At 38.1% G+C, this 26,127-nt stretch overlaps 1 protein-coding gene across 5 annotated transcripts in view; it reads right to left on the bottom strand.

Moving 5' to 3' along the window:
• The window catches only part of DOCK11 (dedicator of cytokinesis 11), a 215,719-nt gene that overhangs the window by 60,060 nt on the left and 129,532 nt on the right, over positions 1-26,127 (bottom strand). For 4 of the 5 annotated variants that reach the window (XM_070784594.1, XM_070784592.1, XM_070784593.1 and 1 more), the window contains exons 29-36: positions 24,681-24,764; positions 20,339-20,450; positions 19,792-19,830; positions 17,587-17,765; positions 10,535-10,651; positions 8,875-8,950; positions 7,957-8,066; positions 5,921-6,032 (exon numbers count right to left, since the gene is read on the bottom strand). In XM_070784594.1, coding sequence (XP_070640695.1) covers positions 5,921-6,032; positions 7,957-8,066; positions 8,875-8,950; positions 10,535-10,651; positions 17,587-17,765; positions 19,792-19,830; positions 20,339-20,450; positions 24,681-24,764 — 829 coding nt within the window. The remainder of the gene's footprint in view (positions 1-5,920; positions 6,033-7,956; positions 8,067-8,874; positions 8,951-10,534; positions 10,652-17,586; positions 17,766-19,791; positions 19,831-20,338; positions 20,451-24,680; positions 24,765-26,127) is intronic. The other variant, XM_070784591.1, reaches the window with a different exon arrangement.

Genomic DNA, 26,127 nt, shown 5'->3' with positions numbered 1-26,127 from the left:
TTACCTACTGCTGCTGCTGCTAAGTTGCTTCAGTCGTGTCCGACTCTGTGCGACCCATAGACGGCAGCCTACCAGGCTTCCCATCCCTGGGGTTCTCCAGGCAAGAACACTGGAGTGGGTTGCCATTTCCTTCTCCAATGCATGAAAGTTAAAAGCGAAAGTGAAGTCGCTCAGTCGTGTCCGACTCTAGCGACCCCATGGACTGCAGCCTACCAGGCTCCTCCGTCCATGGGATTTTCTAGGCAAAAGTACTGGAGTGGGCTGCCATTGCCTTCTCCGCATTACCTACTGAGCCACCAGCAAAGCTCTAGCATGGCAATTCTGTAACTGATTACTGTTGCGATCCATGCTAGAGCTTTGCTGGTGGTGTTACCTACTGAGCCACCAACACCACCAGCAAAGCTCTAGCGTGGATCGCACAGTAATCAGTTACAAAACTGCCAGTCTCCCGAGAGCCTCTAAATCTAGGAATGGACCACTAAGCAATGTTGCCTAAACGGAGGGGTGACAGGGAGGAAAGAGTGCATGGCTTTTGACTTTATGTCCAACTTACTAATGACCATGGGTATTTGTGGTTTTCAATGATTATAAAATATTGACTGTCCGGAATAAAGATGCTAAAATCGGGTCAAATTAATTTGTTTCAAAAATAAAGCAAGGGGTAAGTTCCAACCCCCCCCCCCTTTTGTGACGCACTTCAGCTCAGCGGGGCTTTCCCAGAATTCACTGCGTTTCCACTCTCTCTAGTCTCCTGTCGGCACGGGGTCGCTTGAAGCCGCCATCTTCCCTGCCTTGTGCCTTCGCTCTTCTCGGCAAAGGAGGCTGGTGTCTCCTTCCAGCCCCCCACCTACGTCCTGCTGTCCACCCCTGAGCCATCTTTGATCCATCTTCTCGCCTACTGGGTGCCCTGAGACGACTTCACAGGTCTGTAAAAGCGGTGAAACTCTCGATTGGTCCGCGGCCCAGTTCTAGTTGACGGCCCTTCCGCCATTTTTTGGTGGTGCCTGTCTCCACTATTTGACAATCCCAGTTAGAGAATCAAGATGGAGGCGCGCGATGTGGGTGAAGAAGACAGGAAAAGTGGGCAGAGCTCTTCTGAAGAATATACAATTCAGAAGGTTAGCCTCTGTGATGTGTCTTCTGAAGATTTTAAAAAAACCTGGCTAACACTAAAAGAGCTCCATGACAGAGAGCTACGCCGACTTCAGGGGAAAGTAAACAGTTTGAGAAAAGAGCGATTGTCAGACGGGAGGAGGACAGGCTCCATATCCAGAATTAAAGAGTTGACGGAGCAAAAGAGAGCGCTGAATGACACTATCCATGACCTGCGAGGTCAGTTAAACGCGAAAGTATGCGATCACTGTACAGTAAACGAAACATACAGAAATACACTACAGCAAGAATTTTATGATATCCAACAACAAAATCTGAAGTTTATTTGTGAGCTTACAGCAGAAAGGAATAAATTAAGAGAAGAAAACAAGCAACTTTTGGCTAGGCTCAAGAGGAAACAGCCACAGTCTCGCCGTTCTTCTTCTGATAGTGATGACGACTTCATCCCTGGGTCTCAAAAGAGCGAGTCATTTATTTCGATCGGGGACCCTCCACCTGGACCTGAGAGGTATGCGGCTCTCAAAATGATAACGCAAACGAAAACCAAACAGATGAAAGCTCGAGGGAAAAAGAAACAGCCACACAGTTCCGAACTTCAGGTTCCGTTGTACAGGCAGGACGTCTTTGAGGTGCCAGAGAGCCCTCAAGAGACTTCCTCTAACAGCACTAAGACTATCACAATAAGCAGTGGCAGTCAGAAGTCATCTAGCACTGTTCCTTCAGCGTCTACACTCGGCCCTCAGACTGTGTGTGAATTTCAAGATGACTCCAGCCTTCCTGATGCCAGGCTTGGCCGTCCACAAAGCAAATCCATTTTCACACAGAGGACCTCCCCACAGAGGATCTCCACACCAAAGCGAGGAACTGAGATTGATTTCCCTTGGAGCCTTTCCAGTATTTCTCCAGAAGAAGACCTACCTACTGAAATATTACCTGAAACTTCAGAGGAAAGTATAATTGATTACAGCAAAAGCATATTTTCTCCTCTCACACAGAGAGACGAAAACAACACTTTACATCTATTTCCTTTAGACTATACTTCAAGCTCTACTGTGCAAAGACCATCATTAGGTGTTTTTCGTATTTCAATGAGAGAGAGCAGTAGCCAGCCACCTTGCAGTGAACAGTCCACAGCAAGGAAGGATACGAATGGAGCTACAGGTGCAGCCCATGATGCTGATAAGCCACAAGATGAGACTCAGGCTTGCACTTCGGGGTCTTCAATCAAGAGAAAAGTCAAGATACAGTTAGGAAAATGGGGGAAGTAGCTATCACTCCATCTCTCTCTTAAGGAGACTGCTTTTCTGGTCCAAGAGGACAGTCTTCCTATCAATTCAGACTTTAACATTTGTATTCAGACTATGTAACTGATAATTCCTGACTTTGATTCTACTTCCCAGAATATAATATACAGGCAAAAAGTTGGGCAAATGACTAAGACTTTGAAATAGTGACTTATTGCCAGTTAATAAAATTCAGCTACAAAGAGAGAAACTTAGTTTTCAGAATCCCTCTACTTCTATATAAAAGTGTAGAGATGACCATCTTTTTGTTGAAATTAAGCTGCTAGTGTCTGTGAGTCAGTGTGTGCCATGCTGAGTTGGTTTAGTTGTGTCCTAGTTTTTGCAACACTGTGGACTGTAGCCTGCCAGGCTCCTCTGTCCGTGGGATTCTCTAGAAGAATATGGCAGTGGGTTGTCATGCCCTCCTCCTGGGGATCTTCCCATCCATCGAGTCTCTTAGACTCTTGCACTGGCAGCTGAGTTCTTTATTACTAGTGCCACCTGGGAAGCCCTTATGAGTCAATAAGAAGGCTTAAAAAAAAGAAAGCCAAGAGAACACCTAAAAGGCCTGGACTGTAAGAGTTCAACCCTGAAATATATATAAAGTGAAATATTTACTGGACTTGACAAGGTAACTACAATACTTACACTGAGAAAGATTCAGCTGGGAAGCCCTTATGAGTCAATAAGAAGGCTTAAAAAAAAGAAAGCCAAGAGAACACCTAAAAGGCCTGGACTGTAAGAGTTCAACCCTGAAATACATATAAAGTGAAATACTTTCTGGACTTGACAAGGTAACTACAATACTTACACTGAGGAAGAGTCAGAAGCAGATATTTTTCAGAATAAAATGAGTATGACTTTACAGATACCATATAGCATGACTTAAATTACAGAAGAGAAGATGTGACACAGACTGTATACTAGTTATGAAAATTTGCTTTTAAAAATCAAAAAGCGAAAGCAGAAGAAGGAAAAACCTCATTAACAAAGACCAACTATTTAGCAAGCAAGGTCAGCATTTATAAGAGGAGACCTCAAGAAACAAAGAAGTTATGGTTTTACCCATAACACAAAGCAGCCAGTGGCTTGTCACGGGTTGTCAGTGTGTGTGCACACGTGCACATGCGCTTGCATACGTATGCAAGTGTGCACATGTGTACTGGAGTGGAGGAGGGGAGAACTACTCAGCAATGCATGTCCCTCTCCTCCTTCCTTCTCTCCTCCCTCTACCACCCTCATTTTCCCTGGGCTCTGGTGGTATTCAACTCCTTTTTTCTTTACAGTTTTTCATCTCCCTTGTATCCTTGAACCTCTAGAAAAACCAAGTTATTGAGTGAATTCATGTGCCATTAAACTCGTTCTTTTAAATAGAGCACAATACAGTAGTTTATGGTATATTTAAAAACTTGTAAAACCATTGCCACAGTTTTAGAATATCTTCATCACCCTTTAAAAAAGCCCATACATAATAGCAGTCATTTTCTACATTCCCCCACTTTTTAGCTTGTGGGGAGACAAAAACAATAAGCTGTGGCTATGGTTGTTAATTTGATCCATTATTTCTTGGAATGAAATACCACCAGGGTTGAAAATTACTGCCCTTTACATATTTCTTTCCCCAAACACGGAAGCTTATAACATAGTCTCAATAATCTTTGACTTTTACTCTAAATCATACATTCTAAGTAGTTGAAGATTTTAGTTTTTTAAAACTGTTTAATAGCTTTAATTAATTTAAAAAATTAATAGTACTTTAGAATTAACTCTTCGTATCTAGCTTTTGATGTGTTTCAATCTCTCTAGCAAGTTAACTATCAACTCATTTTATGTTTTTATATCCTGCATTGTTACAAAAAATGTTTAATACTAAGACCAAAATATAGAAAATAGGTAAAATTTACTGTATTATGATTTGACTTTTATTCTAAATCATACATTGTTAGTACTTGAAGATTCTACTTATTTAAAACACTTTTGTTAGTGTATTTTAGAATTAACTAGTCATATCTAGCTTTTGATGTGTTTCAATCCCTCTGGCAAGTTAACTATCAACTCATTTTATGTTTTTATATTCTGTATTATTACAAAAATGTTTAAGATAATATTTACTAAAAACAAAATAGAAAATAAGTAAAATTTACTATATGATGATTTGACTTTTACTGTAAATCATACATTCTAAGTGCTTGAAGATTCTAGTTACTTAAAACTGTTTTATTAATGTACTTTAGAATTAAGTATTAATATCTAACTTTTGATGTTTTTCAATCTCTCTGGCAAGTTAACTATCAACTTATGTTTTTATATTCTGATTACAAAAAATTTTTAATATTTACTAAAAACGAAATAGAAAATAAGTTAAAATTTAACTACTCTATTGTGATGGTCAAAACCCGGGTGCTTTTATGTACTTCACTTCTGCTTGCCTTTTTTTTAAGAATATTTATTTGGCCACACAGGGTCTTAGGTGTAGTATGTGGGATCTATTTCCCTGTCCAGAAATTGAATCTGGGACTCCTGCATTGGCAGTACAGCGTCTTAGCTACAGGGAAATCCCTAGGTTTTTTGTTTGTTTTGTTTTGGGGGGTCGTTGGGGTGGTTTTATGATTTTTTTTTCTTTTTGAGCAAAAGTAGAAAAGGAATAAAGAGGAAGGAATTGTGTAAACAAAGGTGGTACTTGGAATGAGATAGAACCTTCTGATTTTACTTCCAAAGGACATGCAGTTTATGAAAATCCTTTGCTTATATTCTATTATATATGGTAAAGAGGAAATGGTAAATTATAAATAATAAAATTATACATCAAGGTAAAGAGAACAGCCTGGAAAAGAACCTGACACCGTACAAATCTGTATAATGCTCCTGTGAAGATAATGACAGCATTCCTTACCCTCAGAGAACCCTTCCTGTCTTTTTCCTTGCGTTTGATTTTGTAAATCCTGGGTCAAATAAAAGCTACAGTGTTAAATATGACTTTTGATTATTGTTATTTTCTTCTGTTTACATTGGTCATTTAATGCATTCTGTGCTGTGCATGAAAAAAATACTCTAGCACTTCTAAAACTATTGCCTCACTTTAGTAAGTAACTGTTAGTCACTCATTCGTGCCCAACTCTTTGCGACCCCATGGACAGCAGCCCACCAGGCTCCTCTGTCCATGAGATTTTCCAGGCAAGGATACTGGAGTGGGTTGCCATTTCCTTCTCCAGGGGATCTTTCCAACCCAGGGATCGAACCCGGGTCTCTTGCACTACAGGCAGATTCTTTATTGACTGAGCCACAAGGGAAGCTTTAGAAATTAATTTTAAAGAAAAAAAATTATTTCAAGGAATCAAACCTGTATGATGGAAATGAATCTATTCTATGTTAAAATATAGGAACATTCTAAGGTCAAAGTCTTCAAAGTTCTGTTTGTAATGTGCCTATGTCCTACATGCAGATGATGGTCAAATATTTGTTACGTGAACTTGTGAATCTGTGACGGTGGAGTACAGTCTATGATTAATATGCTGGTAACTCACCTTCAGAAATCATTTTTACTATATACAGATAGCACATCAAGAGGCTTCTGATTTCATATTGATCCAATCGGTTATACTGGGATACACTACTCCTTGTAGAACTCTGCCGAGTCTGTAATACAAAGATAAGGCTTTTGTGAAACAATGCTGGTATTTTAGCTTCCCTTAGCCTTTAACTCAATAACATTTTAGTCCTGTTTGGGAAACTTCTAAGCACATCACATATAACCACATTTGGAAGGTAAATGGGCTGAATCTTTGTTGCTACTGTACCTAGTAATATCACTGGAAATTATCTTGCAGTCTTCAAGATATGGCCATGAATATACTGTGTATGTTTCATTCCCTAAGTCCTGTGTTTTAGTAAGATAATGTTTTAAATCATATGTGGGTATTCTAGGAAAAATAGCCTTTATGTCAAGGAGAAACTTACATTTTAAAGTTTTTAACTTGAATCTCATTAAGAGTTTATTAAAACTCAACTTCTAAATAATAGTTCAGAAAAATCTATCTTAAAAGGAAGCTTAATAATATTACAAGATAATTTTACTAAGAAGGACCCAGTAATACTTCAAAATTGGAGCCTCCACAAAGTAGTGATGTTCCTATTATTTAGTGACTTTTGTTTAAATATCGGTTAAGCATGACAAGATCTGACTTATTCGGGGATTTATATGAATACAGTAATAACAATGTCCTAAAGAAATTGCCCTTGTTAGAAACCAGTGCTTTCAGCTGAGCTAACCTGGGCTTAGGCTATACACTTACCAATGTAGGAGTTACTAAAAACTTTTACTTGGGACAAAACATCTAGGTTCTGAATGCTTGCTAGCTGTGTGACTGCTGGCAAGTCATTAACCTCCTTGTCCTTTGTGTGCCTTACCCATGACAGTATCTGTTGTCTTATTTCTACATGGCGGGAAATAAGAACTTTATGATTAAATAAAGTCCATGGGGTAGCAAGGCGTTGGATATAACTTAGCGAATGAACAACAACAATGGGCAAAGACTCAAGGCAGTCTATATAGAGTGGTTCTTAAGGGGATGGTTCCCAACCAGCAGCGTCAGCATCACCTGGGAACTTAGAAATACAAATGAGCAGGCCCCCAGACTGACAGAAACAGGATGAAGCTCAGCTCTCTATTTTTATTATTTTTTTTTGGAATTTCATTCATTTATTTATTTTTTTAAATTTAAATTTATTTTAATTAGAGTCTAATTACTTTACAATATTGTATTGGTTTTGCCATACATCAACATGAATCTGCCACAGGTGTACACGTGATTTTTTAGAAAGTCGCCCAGATGATTCTGATACACAGAGAGAACACCATGATCTAGGAGAAGAAGTGCTGAAATTCGAAAACTTGGGTTTAGGTCTGGCCCTGCCATAGTTGTGTGGCTGCCCTAAGTCACAATCCCAGTTTTCATTTGTAAATTGAGAGTTGGAATTTATTATTTTTATGGACCCTTCTAACTAATTTTATATGGTTCTATGATTTCATGTAGCAGCATGACAAGGCTTTACTGGTCTAAAATGAGGTTTCTCTATCTCAAGGCTGACCTATCCCAAACTTTAATGTTAGGCTTGAAACAATCTCATGGAAAAGTTAGTATATTCTGATTATGTGATTCTGGGATGTTGAGATTATCAATCTGGGGACCTAATTTTTTTTTCATCCCAAGTTAAGGTCATTATTCTTAGAAAAGAATAAAAAGCTGAATTAATCCTGCCAGGGAGTGATTTAAGTGATACGGGTATATTAGGCATTTTAAACTTGAACCTTCCCTCTCTAGAACAGGTTTACAGATTCAAAGTTAGAACTCTGAAAGATGAATACCTTATCCTCTATAAACAGTTTTTAAGATATCCAAGTAGCAGCTGCCAGGATAGGAAGGAACTGCTACATTATGGGATACTTTTTATAGATATAGTATAGACTACAGGAGAGTAGAGAGCTCCTTATTTACATAAAAAGAAAGACTGTCATGGTTAAAACATCACCAGGGTTAACCTATATATTTTAGGGTCTTACATTTTCACCAGTGCTGCTCTGATCTGGAAATCCAGTTGCTCCTTCTGGGATGAGGGAACCTCTTGAATCTTCCCTCTTAATTCCATGTCCATTTTGAAAAGACCCATAAGCTGGAAAAAGCCAAGTCCTTGTTAGCAACAGGAGGAACTGTCAAAAATAGTTTGAAAAATAAGTACTGGGTTAATTGGGCTTCCCAGGTGGTGCTAGTGTTAAAAACCTGCCTGCCCATGCAGGAGGCATAAGAGATGCAAGTTGGATCCCTGGCTTGGGAAGATCTCCAGGAACAGGGCATGGCAGCCCACTCCAGTATTCTTGACTGGAGGGAGGAGGACAGAGGAGCCTGGCAGGCTACAGTCCATAGGGTCACAGAGAATTGGACATGACTGAAGTGGCTCAGCACTGGGTTAATTTTGGTAAAGTCATATTTTAAGAAATAGATCTTGGGCATCTAAAATGTGAATTTTATATACTATATTAAAACACCATAGGAAGCCAAATAAAGTGTAAGCAAGTTTTTTTACCTCGAAACACTTAACATTATGAAACTACAAGAAATTCCTTGGAAGTCATAACATAAAGGCAAACAATGAGATAATTTTATAGTTAAGGAAACTTTGGCCCAGAAAAGGGAAGTGTCTTGTCCAAGACTGGAGACAGATAAGAGGATTGGAAACTAGTGTTTTTCTCATTATCCTCCATTTTCTGAGTATACTAAGCTACTTTTTTCTATAACCTGAAACAAGGAAACCTAAGCAAAGAAACATGGCACAAAGTGTGAGTCAGATTTTAATTAAACTTTGGTAGAGATCATGCTATATATAGTTTTATCACGAAATATTTCAAAAAATATAGAAAACTGTAGGGTACCTTTCTAGATAGCCATACCATGTATAATCTTTAAAGGAAGGACTTAATTACCAGTGTCTTTGTCAGTGCTCAGACTCCCTCTATTTGTAGGTGAAGTGAAGCCACATGCAAACTCATCCCTCGATGCCTGTAACACAATGTGATACCTCTGTCACTTAAACAAATTTGTACACTAGGATAAGAAATCAGAATTAACAGAATGAAAGGGTACCCCAATTTTAAACAAAGCTCACTGCGAAAGTCTAAATCAGGTATCAGTACTGGTATTTAGGTGACTTCTCTTTTAAAAATGGATCCGAGTATACTGTTATAACTATGACCTCTGGCAAAGTGATACAACTCTAGGTGGCTGGTAAAAGCTGCAACTCGTGTGGTCTGAACATGGTTCCATTCTCCTCCTTGAACCAAAGGCAGTACTAGAAGGAGAGGTGTGACCAGAGGCCCTACATGAACTTGAGCTGCAAAAGAAAGAACAGGTAAGTAAAATATTTCCACATATCACTGTTGAATGTTGTGGAGTGAGCATAAGCATGAGTGACTGTGAAGAAAGGCTCCCTTGGCGCTCGCTTGACACCAGGTAGGTGATGCAGCATCTGCATTTAGCTGATTTACATAATTGGGAGCTACAGGCAATCAAGCCCTCAGTGAGGCTTAAAAGCAGCTTTCTCAGGAACCCAGGGCAGGCTTGACAAATCTGTAGACATTTATTATGGGGAATTTCCAAAGGAAGCTGTGAGGAACACAGTTTTACCGGCCACCCACTCAGCTACCGAACATGTGATGGGGATTTTGGCCATACAGAGCATGGAGTGGGGGTAGGGCAGGAGTTATTCACCCTACTGGGCAAAACTATAAAGTATACACCACATTTTAAAATGGTGACCGGTCAAATGGAGCATGTCTGGAAGATTGGAACTGAGAATGTAAAGGGTTTGAAACAACAAATGATGAAGTGGAGCTAGCTGGTCTGGAGAAACATTTAGAAGGGACATGTATGAAGGGGTACTGTGTGGAGGTACAAGTGATGTGCTCTGTGTACCTCTAGAAGGCAAAACCAGGACAAGTGGATAGAAAATTATGTAGATCAAATGCAAGAAGGAGAGTTTTAAATACAACTATGGCTAAAGGTTTTTTTTGCCAAGTGGGAGACTGATCATCTCCAATGTTCCTTGCAACTCTAAGATTCTAAGGGGAGAAAGAAAACACAGACCAACCATGATGAGTTAAAAGCCGCTCACCAGAAGTGCTGAAACAAGGCTGTCAAAGGGAGGGAGAGGTGAAGGAATATAGTTTAAGGCCTGGAGCCTAACATTTTGGAAAGTGAATATTTTGTTCAGCTTTCCAGTTGAATAAATAGATGAAGGCATATAACAGCAGCAAATCTTAAAAACAACACACTGAGCACAAGGGATTCTTGGTGTTCCCTTGGACCTCCTTACTCAAAGTATGGTCCTTAGACCAGAAAGAGCCAAAAGTTTGTTTGAAACGTATAATCTCAAATTCCACCCCAGGGCTACTACATTAGAATTTATCTTAATTCCCCAGATGATCTATATGCACATTAAGATTTGAGAAGTACTGCTACAGGAAAAAGTATAAATTTAAAATGATGTAAAAGGTGAACTATTGAGACCATACAGCATATGACCCTAGTTCCAAATACAGTCAATAAAACAGGATAAAATGCCAACAGAAACACGTGACTACTTACAGAATTAGGCATGGCTGCACAAGAATACAATGTATCTCGACCTGCTAATCGCTGTATATTTTCCAAAAGCAGTCCAACAAATGGCAGGTACAACTGTGCTATTTTGGCTTGTTGGTTCTGCAAAATAATTATCAAAAGCTTAGTAGATATATACTATGTATATATTACAAATAAAGTTGGCTCCATCTATCTGTTTAAAGACTAAAAGTGACCTAATATCCATAACAAAACAATGAAGCATGAGTCTATTTATACTCATAGTCTCAAGACTAATTACCAGAGAACTTATAGGTATTTGGATTTATATACAATATAGTCAAATCACATCCCTCAACCATCACTACATAAAAGGCAAAAGTTTATTTTTTTAAATAGCAGTTGACTTATAAAGCAGATTGTATTAGTCCTGTCTTTTAACTCCGGTGAGGGCTGAGTATGATAAGATCAAGAATCATGTCTGTCTTGTTCACTGCTTCATCCTCTGTGCCTAGGCACACAGGATATGGTCACTATACATTAACTGAATGAATGAATAGATGGAAGAAGTAACAAAATATTCCTTCCAAAAATAAGTTTTGCTTTGACTCAAGCTGCAATTAAAATAATGTGATCTTGGCCCTCTAAATCAATTATACAACATGGGAGATTGATATCTTTGAAAATATCCAAGTAAACCAGGACACCGGTAGTCTTAATTAATGTGGTACCTCTTATACTAATTTATGTACTGCTTTTCTCAGCTATAGTCCTTGTCAGATGTTTATAATCATTCAAATCAGCAAAAACTGTGGTGATGGCACATGAGCTGCCCTCCATATGTCAGCACTTTGGAAGACTTATATAAGGCATCTAGGGTACAATGGTTAACCAACAGAATTCTGATCTAAAGTATCTCTTAGTTCCTTTAATTTGCATTTACTCTTGAAACTGAACAATTTTTCATATGTTAATCGACCACTTGTCCTTCTCTTGCGAATTTCAGGAACTCTTAATATATAACATATATGTGCTAACATATAACCCTAATCAAGAATGTCTCTATCACTAGGAGATTCTGGTTCAGTAGGTCTGGGCTGGGTCCCAGGAATCTTCCCTAGATGGTTGTGCACAGAGGTTTGAGAACCACTGATCTAGTTCAACTTCCTGATCAAGACAAGAGCAGCCTGCACCTGCATCTTTGACAGATGCCTAGTTTTTAAGCTTCTTAAACACTTCAGCACTTTCAGAGGTTCTGTTAGAAAAGTCCTTAAGCTGTTCTACCTGCTAGATAGAGTTAGGCCTTTTGGATCTGCAAAGAGTAAGTCCACTTCTACTTTATACAGTAACCCTTTAAATATCTGGGGACACATCACGAATTGTCTTAATTCACTCTTCACAAAGCTAAGTAGCTGTTATTATTTTATTTTTCATATGGCTTTGATTTCAAGAGTTTATACCATCATCACCATTTTTCGGCAGTTCTGTAATTTTCCAGTGTCCTACTATGGTTTTTCCAGTAGTCATGTATGGATGTGAGAGTTGGACTATCAGGACAGCTGAGTGCCGAAGAACTGATACTTTTGAACTGTGGTGTTGGAGAAGACTCTTGAGAGTCCCTTGGACTGCAAGGAGATCCAACCAGTCCATCCTAAAGGAGATCAGTCCTGAGTGTTCATTGGAAGGACTGATGCTGAAGGTGAAAATCCAATACTTGAGCCACCTGATGCCAAGAACTGACTCATTTGAAAAGACCGTGATGCTGGGAAAGATTGCAGGCAGGAGGAGAAGGGGATGACAGAGGATGAGATGGTTGGATGGAATCACTGACTCAATGGACATGAGTTTGAGTAAACTCTGGGAGTTGGTGATGGACAGGGAGACCTGGCGTGCTGCAGTTCATGCTGTTGCAAAGAGTCGGACACAACTGAGCAACTGAACTGAACTGAACTGACTTAATATTTGAGAGGCAGTATAGTCTAGGAGCACAGATTTTGAATTTTAGATACACATGAATCCCAGTGCTCCTGTTACTAGTGACTTGATTGTGATCAAATCACTTAACCATAGTTTTCTCTTAATAATAGTAATATAAATTCATATGAGCTAATATTTAATATAGTGTCTGGCATATACTGAGTCCTCAATAAATTTTAGCTATGATTATTAATATTATAGCTTCTAGATGGGATTTCATTTCAGTTCAGATAGTGATTACTAGGGAAGGAGATACTACACCCTTCTTAGGTGAACAGGAACACAGGTAAAACACATGCAGTCAGGGCAAACACATTAAAAGTTTTGTCTGCACAAAAGACAGAAAACCATCTAAGAATCTATTAAAGAAGACAGGTTAGACAAATAAAATAAGGTGTATTCATATGAGAGCATACTATGCAGATTTTTAAAAAATATAGATCTAATCTTCAGAATATATTGTTAAGTGAAAAAATAAAAATACATAATGGTTTCTATTTTATATATGTGTGTGTGTGTAGGCTTGTGCATGAATAAAGCAGAAATTTATATAAGAAACTGATAAACAGTAGTTGCTTGTAGAGAGAAGAATTGAGGCATAGAGGAAAGGAATGAGAGAGAGCCATTTTGATTTTTTTTTTACCATGTATGCAGCTTATTATTTTAAAAAAGGAAAAAAAAAATGCCGACAGTCCAAGTAGAAATTGCGATTCTTCGGTTGTCAGTACCATTTGCAGTGAGTACAGGAGCTGATATACGCCCCAGAATAAATGTTAGATTTTGAACATTCTGGTTCTGAGCAGGAAAGATATCTCATGGTATGTATAGCAAATAAGGAGAGGTCCCAAAGCAGTTTAAGAGTAGCATGTAACAGGGACCAGTGACATCCCCATAATGTCATCGGAAGAAAGGCTGAGGAGTGGCAACATGGTTGGAGTGCAGGCCTGGGTGGGATACTAGGACAAGTAGTCTCAAAGCAGCCTTTCCCCAGGAAGCATTTTTTCTTGACTGTATTTTTATTTGGGAAGCCAGATGGAAATTATGGGTGTATAAAGCTCCCCTCTGCCCTCACCTTGGCATCATTCTTAATGGTGAACATGTTTTAAGTGAATGTACTTGACAAATGACCTCTTACTCAGGCCAACTGTGAGCTCTTTGGATCAAACACAGAAAGGAATTGAAGCTCTGAGTGAGCAGGCCCATGAAACAAAGTTTTATTGGGGAGAATCCTATACTCAATTAAAACCTGTCAGAAGATTTTGAACAAAGAAGGGGCTTTAGAAATCCCTGAAAGGGTAATGTGGTGGGTATTTCAATGTGTCCCATAGTCTAAAACCTCAAAGAAAACCCATGCATCTGTGGGCACCTTAGCTTTGACAAAGGAGGCAAGAATATACAATGGAGAAAAGACAGCCTATTCAATAAGTGGTGCTGGGAAAACTGGACAGCTACATGCAAAAGAATGAAATTAGAACACTTCCTAACACCAAATACAAAAATAAACTCAAAATGGATTAAAGAACGAAATGTAAGGCCAGAAACTATAAAACATCAAATACTCAAACCGGCAGTGTTATTTACAGATAACAGTAGTGGTGTGTGTGTGCATGTGTGTACATATACTGTTCTCAGAATTTTAAAAAGTTAATAAAGTGCAAATACGTGATATAAAATATTTTAACTTCTACCTCTAGGTAAGGCACTAGTGAAATCCCATTTTCTTTCACTTTCCTCTGAAGACACAAGGGGAAAAAGAAAACTTCCTGCTTCAAGAACAGGAAGTTCATTTTGTACTTTACCCACAAATTTTTTGAAATCACAGTTAAAGACATTTTCCTTCACATTGCATAAGACCCTTTTCCCACTACTAGTAGGCACAAACAGACCCCAGCAGTAACTGGCACTTTTAAAGATTTGACAAAGCTTGGTTGGAATGGAAGACTTTAACATATCTTTTCATTTGATACATTATACTGGTTAATTTATGTTAAGTCAACACCAACATCCACAAAAAAGAAAGCGATGCATAATAGAATAGACCACACTAAATGTGAGTATGTTATTATAATGTGAAAAAACAATGCAAACCACAGTACATAATAACATCTTAAAGCTAAGGCATTTAAATCTAGTTTAGGCTAGAATTCTAGAAAACTAGCAAAATTTGCAAGTAAAACATATCTTTGTAATTAAAGAAATATAATTGGATATAGCTGGCAGGCTTATTTTTTTTAATGACAAATAGGAATACTATAGGAAAACAATAAAACCCATCTCCAAGTCAGCTTTCCAAAGTAATCACAAAATAAATGATATAATGACTTTATTTAAATTTGAATGTAAAAATGAAGGAACAAATTATTATGAAACAATATGATATTACCTTGAGCCATCTGGTACCAAGTAGATAAGTTCAGTCAGTCAGTCAGTTCAGTCGCTCAGTCACATCTGACTCTTTGCAACCCCATGAACTGCAACACGGCAGGCCTCCCTGTCCATCACCAACTCCCAGAGTTCAGGCAAACTCATGGCCATCGAGTTGGTGATGCCATCCAACCATCTCATCCTCTGTCATCCCCTTCTCCACCCACCTTCAATCTTTCCCAGCATCAGGGGCTTCGCAAATGAGTCAGTTCTTGGCATTAGGTGGCCAAAATATTGGACTTTCATCTTCAGCATCGGTCCTTTCAATAAACACTCAGGACTGATTTCCTTTAGGATGGACTGTTTGGATCTCTTTGCAGTCCAAGGGACTCTCGAGTCTTCTCCAACACCACAGTTCAAAAGCATCAATTCTTTGGTGCTCAGCTTTCTTTACAGTCCAACTCTCACATCCATACATGACCACTGGAAAAACCATAGCCTTGACTAGACGGACCTTTGTTGGCAAAGTAATGTCTCTGCTTTTTAATTAGCTGTCTAGGTTGGTCATAACTTTTATTCCAAGGAGCAAGCGTCTTTTAATTTCATGGCTGCAGTCACCATCTTCAGTGATTTTGGAGCCCAAAAATATAAAGTCAGCCACTGTTTCCACTGTTTCCCCATCTATTTGCCATGAAGTGATGGGACCAGATGCCACAATCTTAGTTTTCTGAAGGTTGAGTTTTAAGCCAACTTTTTAACCTCATCTTTCACTTTCATCAAGAGACTCTTTAGTTCTTCACTTTCTACCATAAGGGTGGTGTCATCTGCATATCTGAGGTTACTGATATTTCTCCTGGAAATCTTGATTCCAGCTTGTGCTTCTTCCAGCCCAGCATTTCTCATGATGTACTCTTCATATAAGTTAAATAAGCAGGGTGACAATATACAGCCTTGACGCACTCCTTTCTCTATTTGGAACCAGTCTGTTGTTCCATGTCTAGTTCTAACTGTTGCTTCTTGACCTGCATACAGATTTCTCAGGAGGCAGGTCAGGTGGTCTGGTATTCCCATCTCTTTCAGAATTTTCCACTTTGTTGTGATCCACACAGTCAAAGGCTGTGGTATAGTCAATAAAGCAGAAGTAGATGTTTTTCTGGAACTCTCTTGCTTTTTCAATGATCCAAGGGATGTTTGCAATTTGATCTCTGCTTTTTTTTTCCCTCTGCTTTTTCTGAATCCAGCTTGCACATCTGGAAATTCACGGTTCATGTACTGCTGAAGCCTGGCTTGGAGAATTTTGAGCATTACTTTGCTAGCATATAAGATGAGTACAATGGTGCAGTAGTTTGAGCATTCTTTGGGGTTGGAATGAAAACTGATCTTTTCCAGTCCTATGGCCACTGCTGAGTTTTCCAAATTTGCTGGCACGTTGAGTGCAGCACTTTCACAGCATCATCTTTTAGGATTTGAAATAGCTCAACTGGAATTCCATCACCTTCACTAGCTTCGTTCTCAGTGATGCTTCCTAAGGCCCACTTGACTTCACATTCCAGGATGTCTGGCTCTAGGTGAGTGATCACAACATTGGATTATCTGGGTTGTGAAGCTCTTTTTTGTACAGTGCTCCTCTGTATTCTTGTCACCTTTTCTTAATATCTTCTGCTTCTGTTAGGTCCATACCATTTCTGTCCTTTACTGAGCCCATCTTTGCATGAAATGTTCCCTTGGTATCTCTAATTTTCTTGAAGAGATCTCTAGTCCTTCCATTCTATTGTTTTCCTCTATTTCTTTGCATTGATTGCTGAGGAAGGCTTTCTCATCTCTCCTTTCTGTTCTTTGGAACTCTGCATTCAAATAAGTATATCTTTCCTTTTCTCCTTTGCCTTTCACTTCTCTTCTTTTCATAACTATTTGTAAGGCCCCCTCAGACAACCATTTTGCCTTTGTAAGTAAGTTAGGTTATTCTAAATTCAATAAAATTTGCCATCTATTTTTGCAACCCATAGGGTTTAATAAGATTCGAATATACCCTTTATCTTCATATATGTTAAAGGTGTAGCAAATAGTGGCTACAGCTGTGGTCTTCACATGTAGACACTGTGTAGTATATGTAAGATTTATAGCCATGCATATATTTTTTTCAGTAAGAAGATAAACTTCATATTATATGTTTTATATTTGACATACTTAATATGTCTTATTATTAATCACTTAATAATAATAGCATTTATCTAGGAGATATATTTAAGGATATATGGGTATTTAAAAGTATACACAGGGCTATAACCATGCTTTTTTTTTTAATTCTAATCAGTTTATGTAACAAATCATGAAGGAGTTATGTCGTTCTTTAGACATCATTTGAAAAACCAGTGTTTTTCTTCAACAGTTAACTGAACAGTATTTTTAAAACCTAAGGGCTTTCCTGATGGTTCTGTAGTAAAGAATCTGTCTGCCAATGCAGGAGACGTGGGTTCAATCTCTGGGTGGGGAAGATCCCCTGGAGAAGGAAATGGCAACTCACTCCAGAATTTGTGCCTGGGAAATCCCACGGACAGGAGCTTGGTGACTTAGTGACTAAACAACAATAATCATTTGAAATAGAAACAAAACATTATTGTAAAAATAAATTACTCAATACTCATGTTATTTTTCTTACTGAAAACTTCATCTTCAATGTAAAATCTTATAGAAACTAGCTAATGTGATACTCGTGATGATACAAACATCCTTACCTTGTGCTGGTATCTAGTGTCAAATGCATGTTTTATCAAAAGATTCTTTATGACAGAGATAGCTGTATATCTGATCTCATAATTGTCTTGAAGAGCAATGGAGGTTTCCCTCAGAAGCAGACCAACCAGGAAGTGATGCTTGCAATACTCATCTGATAAACTGTATTCAAGATTTGAATCTGCAGTACAATGAAATTTAAAACTCATTTATAAAAATATTCAAAGATCACTTTAACATTAAAGTACTATATTACTTAGTAATATGTGATCATGCTAGCAAGAGCTATATTTTTATTGTAAACAAATATGAACAATATTTTATCATATAGAATAAGCATGCAAAATTTTACAAGATACAAGCACTCGTCATTGGGGCCAGATGATAGCCTTAATGACAATTTCAGTTGGTAAAGTAGTTCCTAGAATTCTTTTTTTTTCTAGATGCTTTTCAAATCTTAGGATAAAACCTAGAATGAAAGAATACTAGATTTGGCAATGTTTTAACACATTTCTTCGTATCTGAAGAGATTTAGTTACAACTAAAAAATGGAGTACTTCTAAACAACACTTGATTCACTCATCTGTTTATATTTGTGGAGCAGAAAGAGAAACTAGACAACTGCATCATTATAACAGTATAAACTATTGAATGTTTTACTAAATGTTACATATTGGCCCCAATTCAATGGAGTACAAGAATGGTAAGAAAAACATCCTCATCTCACTCAAATTCATTACACAAATACAAATCTTTTATTTCATAAAATTACCACTTCCAGCTATTTTCTTCACTTCCTTTTAGATCCTCCATCCACTTTAAATCCCAGCTGCTAATATCCTGGTTGGGACTTGCCTTATAACTACTCAGAAGGAATTGTGACCGAGTACGGACATTTCTACAGGAAACTTCTGCTATCTTTATTTCCTTTCCCCTACCCTTTAATTTTAGTGAGGCCACAAAGCTGAAGGATATGTTTTCTGTTTCTTGTCTAGTCTCTTTAAAACTTAATAGGATGCTATATATTCAACTAGGATTTAATAAATGCTAAATCAGATTTAATCATCAATCCTCACCCCTTCCTTTCCCTGAATTCCTCAAGCTATCAATAAATGATGGGGAAAGTATCTGAGCTATACATGCTCAGACTCTATTATACTAAGGGAATGGTTGAATAGGGGTGGTTGGGTTTTTTAATATTTTTCTCCATTTTCACAGGCAGCCATTCAATCACTAAAACCACTGCTCAGCAGTGGTCTCTACTCCCCGAGAGACCAAGACAGCTGGTGTTCTTTCTGCCATTGGTCATGGTCTTTTGTGAATCACCATCACTTTCTATGTACAAGGGTCAGTACAGACTAACTCAGGTTGCCTTATCTGGGTCGACTGTACAATGGCAGTACGGTTTTTTCACTTGAGGGATTTGAATAAGACCAATAAGGTAGTTTCATCCACACCTTCAAAAACTGTGGCCAAGAAGTCATTAAACAGGGTCAGAGAGAAGGGAGGCGAGCTTGGGAGAGATGACATACACTTAAAAAAAAGATACCCATCAGTCCCCAAGCTGGTGTGGGCCAACACATGTTTTCTGAGGATGGTGTTTTAAAGTTGATTCTTCTAGCAATCAACATCGAAGCTTATTTTTTTCCTTTATTCAAAAAAATAATTTTATTGGAGCATAGGTTGCTTTACAATGTTGTGTTAGTTTCTACTGTACACCAAAGTTGGAGAAGGCAATGGCAACCCACTCCAGTGTTCTTGCCTGGAGAATCCCAGGGAAGGGGGAGCCTGGTGGGCTGCCATCTATGGGGTCGCACAGAGTCAGACACGACTGAAGTGACTTAGCAGCAGTACACCAAAGTGAATCAGCTATACATATATCCCCTCTGTTTTGGGTTTCCTTCCCATTTAGGTTGCCACAGAGCACTGAGCAGTGTTCCCTAAGCTATTCAGTAGCTTCTCATTAGTTATCTATTTTATACATACTATCAATAGTGTGCATATATATACTGGAATATTACTCAAGCTGGTTTTCAGAGTTATCAAATACACTGCCTCCTAGGTTTTCTGGATGCATTAAATAAAGCCTCATCTTGGCTAGGGAGGATCTGAAAAGCAAACAAGGCCCCCATCCATCTTAGCCATTCATGAAATCAATTGTTTTTAAAAACAGCAAACTACTTTAGAGTGAACCGAGTTAAACCTACCTACTGAAGTCAAACGGTCCACCGCAAATGAAAAAAAATCTAATTAATATATGAAAAGAAAAGGGACAAATAAAAAACATAGTAACGTAAGAACAGTGCTACACAACAAAGCAGCCAATAAAACTAGCAATGGAGATAACTGAAGGCACTTCATAAAGTTCATACATACATATAACTATTTTATTCTGCTTTTATACTTCTCTTCTGAGGTTCCATTCACAGAAGTGCATTTATATGTTTTTTTCAAAATTCAGTCTCATATAAGAATCCAAACAGTACAACAGAGAGCAATTTTATTAGTATCTGATGTCTGTGTTTAAGCAGCAATCTATGTAACACACCAAATTTCTTCACACTATGAATACTACCACTGACACTATGAAGGAAATGCAGAGTACCATTAACGAACTGTTAATGTTCTTCAGATAGTAACAATTCTGAGATTACCTCTAGAATCACTGGTTTAACTAGAAAACATTATACTATACTAGCGCTAGCAAAAAAAATGAAAACACAATTCCAAATGATGGAAAACACAAATACATACCTTGAACTCGCTGAAGTTTAGGTTTGGCAAAAGCCATTGGCAAATTCAGAGGAATGTAATGTTCATGATTGCAAATTGTTTGCAGAAATTCAAACTTGTATTCAGCCAGAACCTAAGCACAAAGAAATTATACATGAACTCCTATATAGTAGGCATTTACTATTTTAATAATTTAAAATATTAAATTTTAATGGGCTTCCCAGGTGGCTCTAGTGGTAAAGAACTCGCGTGGCCAATGCAGGAGACACAAGAGAAGTGGGTTAGATCCCTGGATTGGAAGATCCCCTGGAGGAGGAAATGGCAACCCACTCCAGTATTCTTGTCTGGAGAATCCCATGGACAGAGGAGCCTGGTGGGCTATAGTTCATAGGATCTCAAAGAGTTGGACATGACTGAGCAACTGAGCACACACATTCTAAAATAATTAAATACAGAGCATTAATTTTCAAAACAGAAGTGTTTAGTATTTTAGGTATACCTTGAAATGTGACCTGTGCAGTAAAGAGTCAACAATGCAGGCTCAAGACTACTTTCCTTAAAAAGGCCTGCTTGTAAGGCTGCTCATTGGCTGGCCGATTGGGAGATTGGATTTTTTTTTAATTATGTAAGTTTCAGATACACAATATCATGATTTGACATCTGTAAACACTACAACGTGATCACCACCACAAGCCTAGTTACCATCCCTCATCACCGAACAGTTCACACCTTCTTCACCATTGCACCCACCTCCCCCCCGCCATACTCTTCCCCTCTGGTAACCACTAATCTGTTCTTGGTATCAATGAGTTTGTTTTTGGTTTTTCCGTTCACTTTTTTTACACTCCACCTATGAGTGAAATCATATGGTATTTATCTGAGTTATTTCACTTAGCATAATACCTTTAAGGTCTGTCCACATTGTGAAATGGCAGGATTCCATTCTTTTTACATCTGAGTAGTATTCTGTTATACATATATCCACTGATGGACATTTAGGTTACTTCCATATCTTGGCTACTCTAAATAATGCTACAGTAAAATAAACATAGGGGTGCATATAATTTTGAATTAGTGTTTTCATGTTCTTTGAATAGATACCCAGAAGTGGGAAAGTTGAGTCACATGGTAGTTCTATTCTTAATTTTTCAGGAATCTCCATACTGTTTTCCATTGTGGCTACGCCAATTAACAGTCCTTCAGTGTACAAGGGTTCCAATTTCTCCACATCCTCTCCAACATTTCTTTCTTCTTTTCAATAATAGCTATTCTAACAGTTTGTAAGGTGCTATCTCATTGTCGTTTTGATTTGCATTTCCCTAATGATCAGACATTACTTTGCCAACAAAGGTCCATCTAGTCAAGGCTATGGTTTTTCCTGTGGTCATGTATGGATGTGAGAGTCGGACTGTGAAGAAGGCTGAGCGCCGAAGAATTGATGCTTTTGAACTGTGGTGTTGGAGAAGATTCTTGAGAGTCCCTTGCACTGCAAGGAGATCCAACCAGTCCATTCTGAAGGAGATCAGCCCTGGGATTTATTTGGAAAGGATGCTGAAGCTGAAACTCCAGTACTTTGGCCACCTCATGCGAAGAGTTGACTCATTGGAAAAGACTGATGCTGGGAGGGATTGGGGGCAGGAGGAGAAGGGGACGACAGAGGATGAGATGGCTGGATGGCATCACTGACTCGATGGACGTGAGTCTGAGTGAACTCCAGGAGTTGGTGATGGACAGGGAGGCCTGGCGTGCTGCGATTCATGGGGTCACAAAGAGTCAGACACGACTGAGCGACTGAACTGAACTGAACTGAACTGAATGATCAGTGATGTTGAACATCTTTCCAAGTGCTGTTGGCCATCTTTATGTCTTCTTTAGAAAAATGTCTATTCAGATCTTCTTCCCATTTTTAAATCAGGTGGTTTTTATTGTTGTTGAGTTGTATTAATCCATGATGGATATATGATTTGCAAATATCTTCTCCTATTCAGTAGGCTGTCCTCTCCTTTTGATGATTTCCATCACTGTGTGGAAGATTTGCTTAGTTTTGCTTTTATTTCCCTTGCCTTTGGAATCAGATCCACAAAAACACCTCTAGAAATTGTATGATTTCAGGTCTTACATTCAAGTCTTTGCTGCATTTTGAGTCAACTTTTCTTTATGATGTACGATAATGGTGTAGTTTCATTCTTTTGCATATGGCTATCCAGTTTTCCTAATGTCATTTATTGAAGAGACTTTTCCTGCATTGTGTGTTCTTTGCTCGTTTGTTGTATATGTGTGGGTATGGCTTTCCTGGTGGCTTAGATGGTAAAAAATCTGCCTGCAATGCAGGAGACCTGGGTTCGATCCCTGGGTTAGGAAGATCCTCTGGAGGAGGGCATGGCAACCCACTCTAGTATTCTTGCCTGGGGAATGCCCACGGACAGAGGATTCTGGGGGGCTGCAGTCCATGGGGTTGCAAAAAGTCAGACACGAGTGAGCGACTAAGCACATGCATATGTGTAGGTATATCTCTCAGTTCTCAGTTTTGTTCTCTTGACCTGTGTATCTGTTCTTATGCTAGTACCATGCTGTCTTGATTAATATATCTTTAGTATAGTTTGAAATCAGTGAGCATGAAACCCCTAGTTTTGTTCTTCCTATTTTTGGCTATTCAGCATCTTTTGTGGTTTCATACCAATTTTATAATTATTTGTTCTATTAATAGCTCTGTGAAATATGCCACTGGATTTTTGATAGGGAATACACTGAATCTGTAAACCACTTTGGGTAGTATGAGCATTTTAACAATATTAATTCTTCCAATCCATGAATATGGAATATTTCCATTTATTTGTGACTTCTTCAGTTTCTTTCATCAATGTCTTATAGTTTCAGTGTACAGGTCTTTCACCTCCTTGGTTAAATTTATTCCTAGGTATTTTATTCTTTTGGATGCAATTGTAAATGGAATTGTTTTCTTAATCTTGTTGATAGTTTGTTATTAGTATATATAAATGTCACAGATTTCTGTATGCTGATTTTGTATCCTACAACATTACTGAATTCATTTATTAGTTTGAACAGAGTTTTGGTATAGTCTTTAGGGTTTTCAATATATATTATCACATCATCTGCAACTAGTGACAGTTTTATTTCCTCCTTTCCAATTTGAATGCCCTCTCATTCTTTTTCTTAACTAATTTCAGTGGCTAGCACTTCCAATACTATGTTGAATAAAAGTGGTGAGAGTGGGCATGCTTGTCTTATTCCTGATCTTAGAGGAAAAGAGCTCAATTTTTCTCACTGTTGAGTATGATGCTAACTATGGGTTTATCATATATACACTTTATTATGTTGAGGTATGTTCCCTCTAGACCCACTGTTCAGAGAGTCTCTTATCATAAATGGATGTCAAATTTTGTCAAAAGTGTTTTAAGCATCTAAATTTCTTTGTACTTCTGGAGTTTGAAAATACAACTAAAGGTATATATATACAGCATATTCCAGGAACACACACATTACATCTATTAAGATGATTGTATTATTTTCATCCTTCATTTTATTAATGTGATGAATCAGGTTTATTTGTGGATGATGAACCATCATTGTATCCCTGAAATAAATCCAACTTGACCGTGTTGTGTCATACTTTTAATTATTGTATTATTATTATTATATTATTATTATGTATTATTATATTATTATTATTGTATTATTATATTGAATTTGCTAATAGTTTATTGAGGATTTTTGCATGTTCATCAAAGATATTGGCATGTGATTTTCTTTTTTGTGGTGTGGGAAATTTTATCTTGATACCAACATTCCCTACAAGGTAAGGTTGTGCTTTCTGTGCCAGCCTGTTCAGCACCATGCAAACAATGTGATTTATGGTGAGCTTCCCTGTCTTTCCTTTCCAGGAATTCCTTTCTGGAATTATGACCAGCCTCCAACACATAACTAACCCCAATAAAAATCCTAAGTTCTGAGTCTCAAACAGGCTTCCCTAAAGAGAAATATTGCACATAATGTGGCTCAGTTTTCACTGCTGGAGAGAGGATGTGGTCTGCGTGCCCCTTAACATGAGGGAGGGTGCTCAGGAAGCATGTACGTAGATTGCCAAGGACTCCACTTAATGTCTTTCCCCCTTAGTGATCCAGCTGAGCATCCTTACTGTGTCACTGTAATGAATCTTAGCCATGACTACGACTATATGGGACCCTCAAAACCCCATCCATTATTCTCTGCTTTGAGGTACAACTACACTCAAAGTACCTATAGGAAAACAGCAGCTCCAAATCCTCCAGAGGAGAATACATGTCACCCTTGGTCTCACACTCTAATGTTTGGCACCCACTATAATTATGCCCTTGTAACGTACCTTAGGATCTTTGGGGCTGAATCCAGATATATAGTCATTTATCAAATTGAAGACAAATCCTCTATCCATTAGGGTCAGACAGCGCTATAGGAACCAAATCAAAATGAACAGTTAGTTACCTAATTCTAGTTTTTAAAATTCAACACATTTAAAATTTTTTCCACATTAAGGGGATGACATTCTCACTTTTACAGATAACAGAAAAATTTTCAAAGATTTACACGACCTTAAAGAGATAAAGAGCAAATTACTTATCATTGGAATTGGGACTCAACTGTGTTCTTTTCAAAATAAGATGTATATATATAACATCTTATTTTGAAAATAAGATATATATTTTCTTATATATATATGATAAATATTTGAAATATATATATACATACACACATATACACATTCAAATACATATATGCATACATATACACATATATATGCAATCTATTTAGCTATACTGCCTCATTTTGGTTCATTCTCAAAGCTCAAAGTGAACTATAGGGTGGTCAGTCAGCCATTGAAAGGTGGGGCGGGGCTTGCCTATGTGAACATTTCAGGCCAAAGGGGAAGTTTTTCTTTGGGTTCTGTGAAGTCTTGGCCTACAAAACATTCGTCTTGTGTGATAGCCATACTAGTTATTCATATTTTCCTGCTGTCACTCTCCTAGTTAAGGCTTTCATTACCTTGCAACTGCACAACTGCAGTTATCCTCCTAACCTGTCTTCCTGCCACTAATTTTCCATCTAACTGCTTCCAGATTCATCTGTAAGTCCTAGCCCTAATCATGTCCCCTTTCTTCCCAAAAGCTTTCAATAGTTCCCTGTTGCCTCTAATATAATTTCAAACTCCTCAGCTTGGCATTCAAGGAAACCACAGCCTTGTCTCAAACTTCTTTTTCCCATTTTATCTATTTATTATCCCCTCATGTGATAATGCACTGTGCATTCCCACTTCCGGGTTAGTGCTCACACCAGGTCTAGCTAGCAATTCTATCACTACTTCTACAGAATCCTGCCCATTCTTCAATGATGAAGCCCATCTTCGATGAAGCCCATCTTCATTACCCTACAGGGCCCTTGAAACACTTTATAGTAGCTTGTATTTTACTTATTATTTTGCTGTTCTCACCTAAAGAGGATAGTATGTTGTTTATGTTCCCCATAGTACCCAGAACATTCCTGGGAAATAGAAGGAACTCAATATTTGATTAACCAGCTGTGTGCATCTTGTCACCTCTCCTTTCAGCTTTCCCTGCCTCATCACCTCTCACCTGGATTAATGAGGTAGGCTTATATTTACCACTCATCCAAGATCATTTTGACGATCTACTGGGTTTGAGACAATGTATTACATTCTAGAGAAATACAAAGGCAAATAAATAACCCATGGTCTTTAGTCTTGTCCAATGGTAAAGACAAATAAATATTGAAAATACAGCACAATAAAAAGTTAC

The sequence above is a fragment of the Bos indicus genome, chromosome X (assembly GCF_029378745.1).
Source record: "Bos indicus isolate NIAB-ARS_2022 breed Sahiwal x Tharparkar chromosome X, NIAB-ARS_B.indTharparkar_mat_pri_1.0, whole genome shotgun sequence".
Classification (NCBI taxonomy): Eukaryota; Metazoa; Chordata; class Mammalia; order Artiodactyla; family Bovidae; genus Bos; species Bos indicus.
Note: the sequence above shows the minus strand (reverse complement) of the source record. Positions and strands in the feature narration are given on the sequence as shown.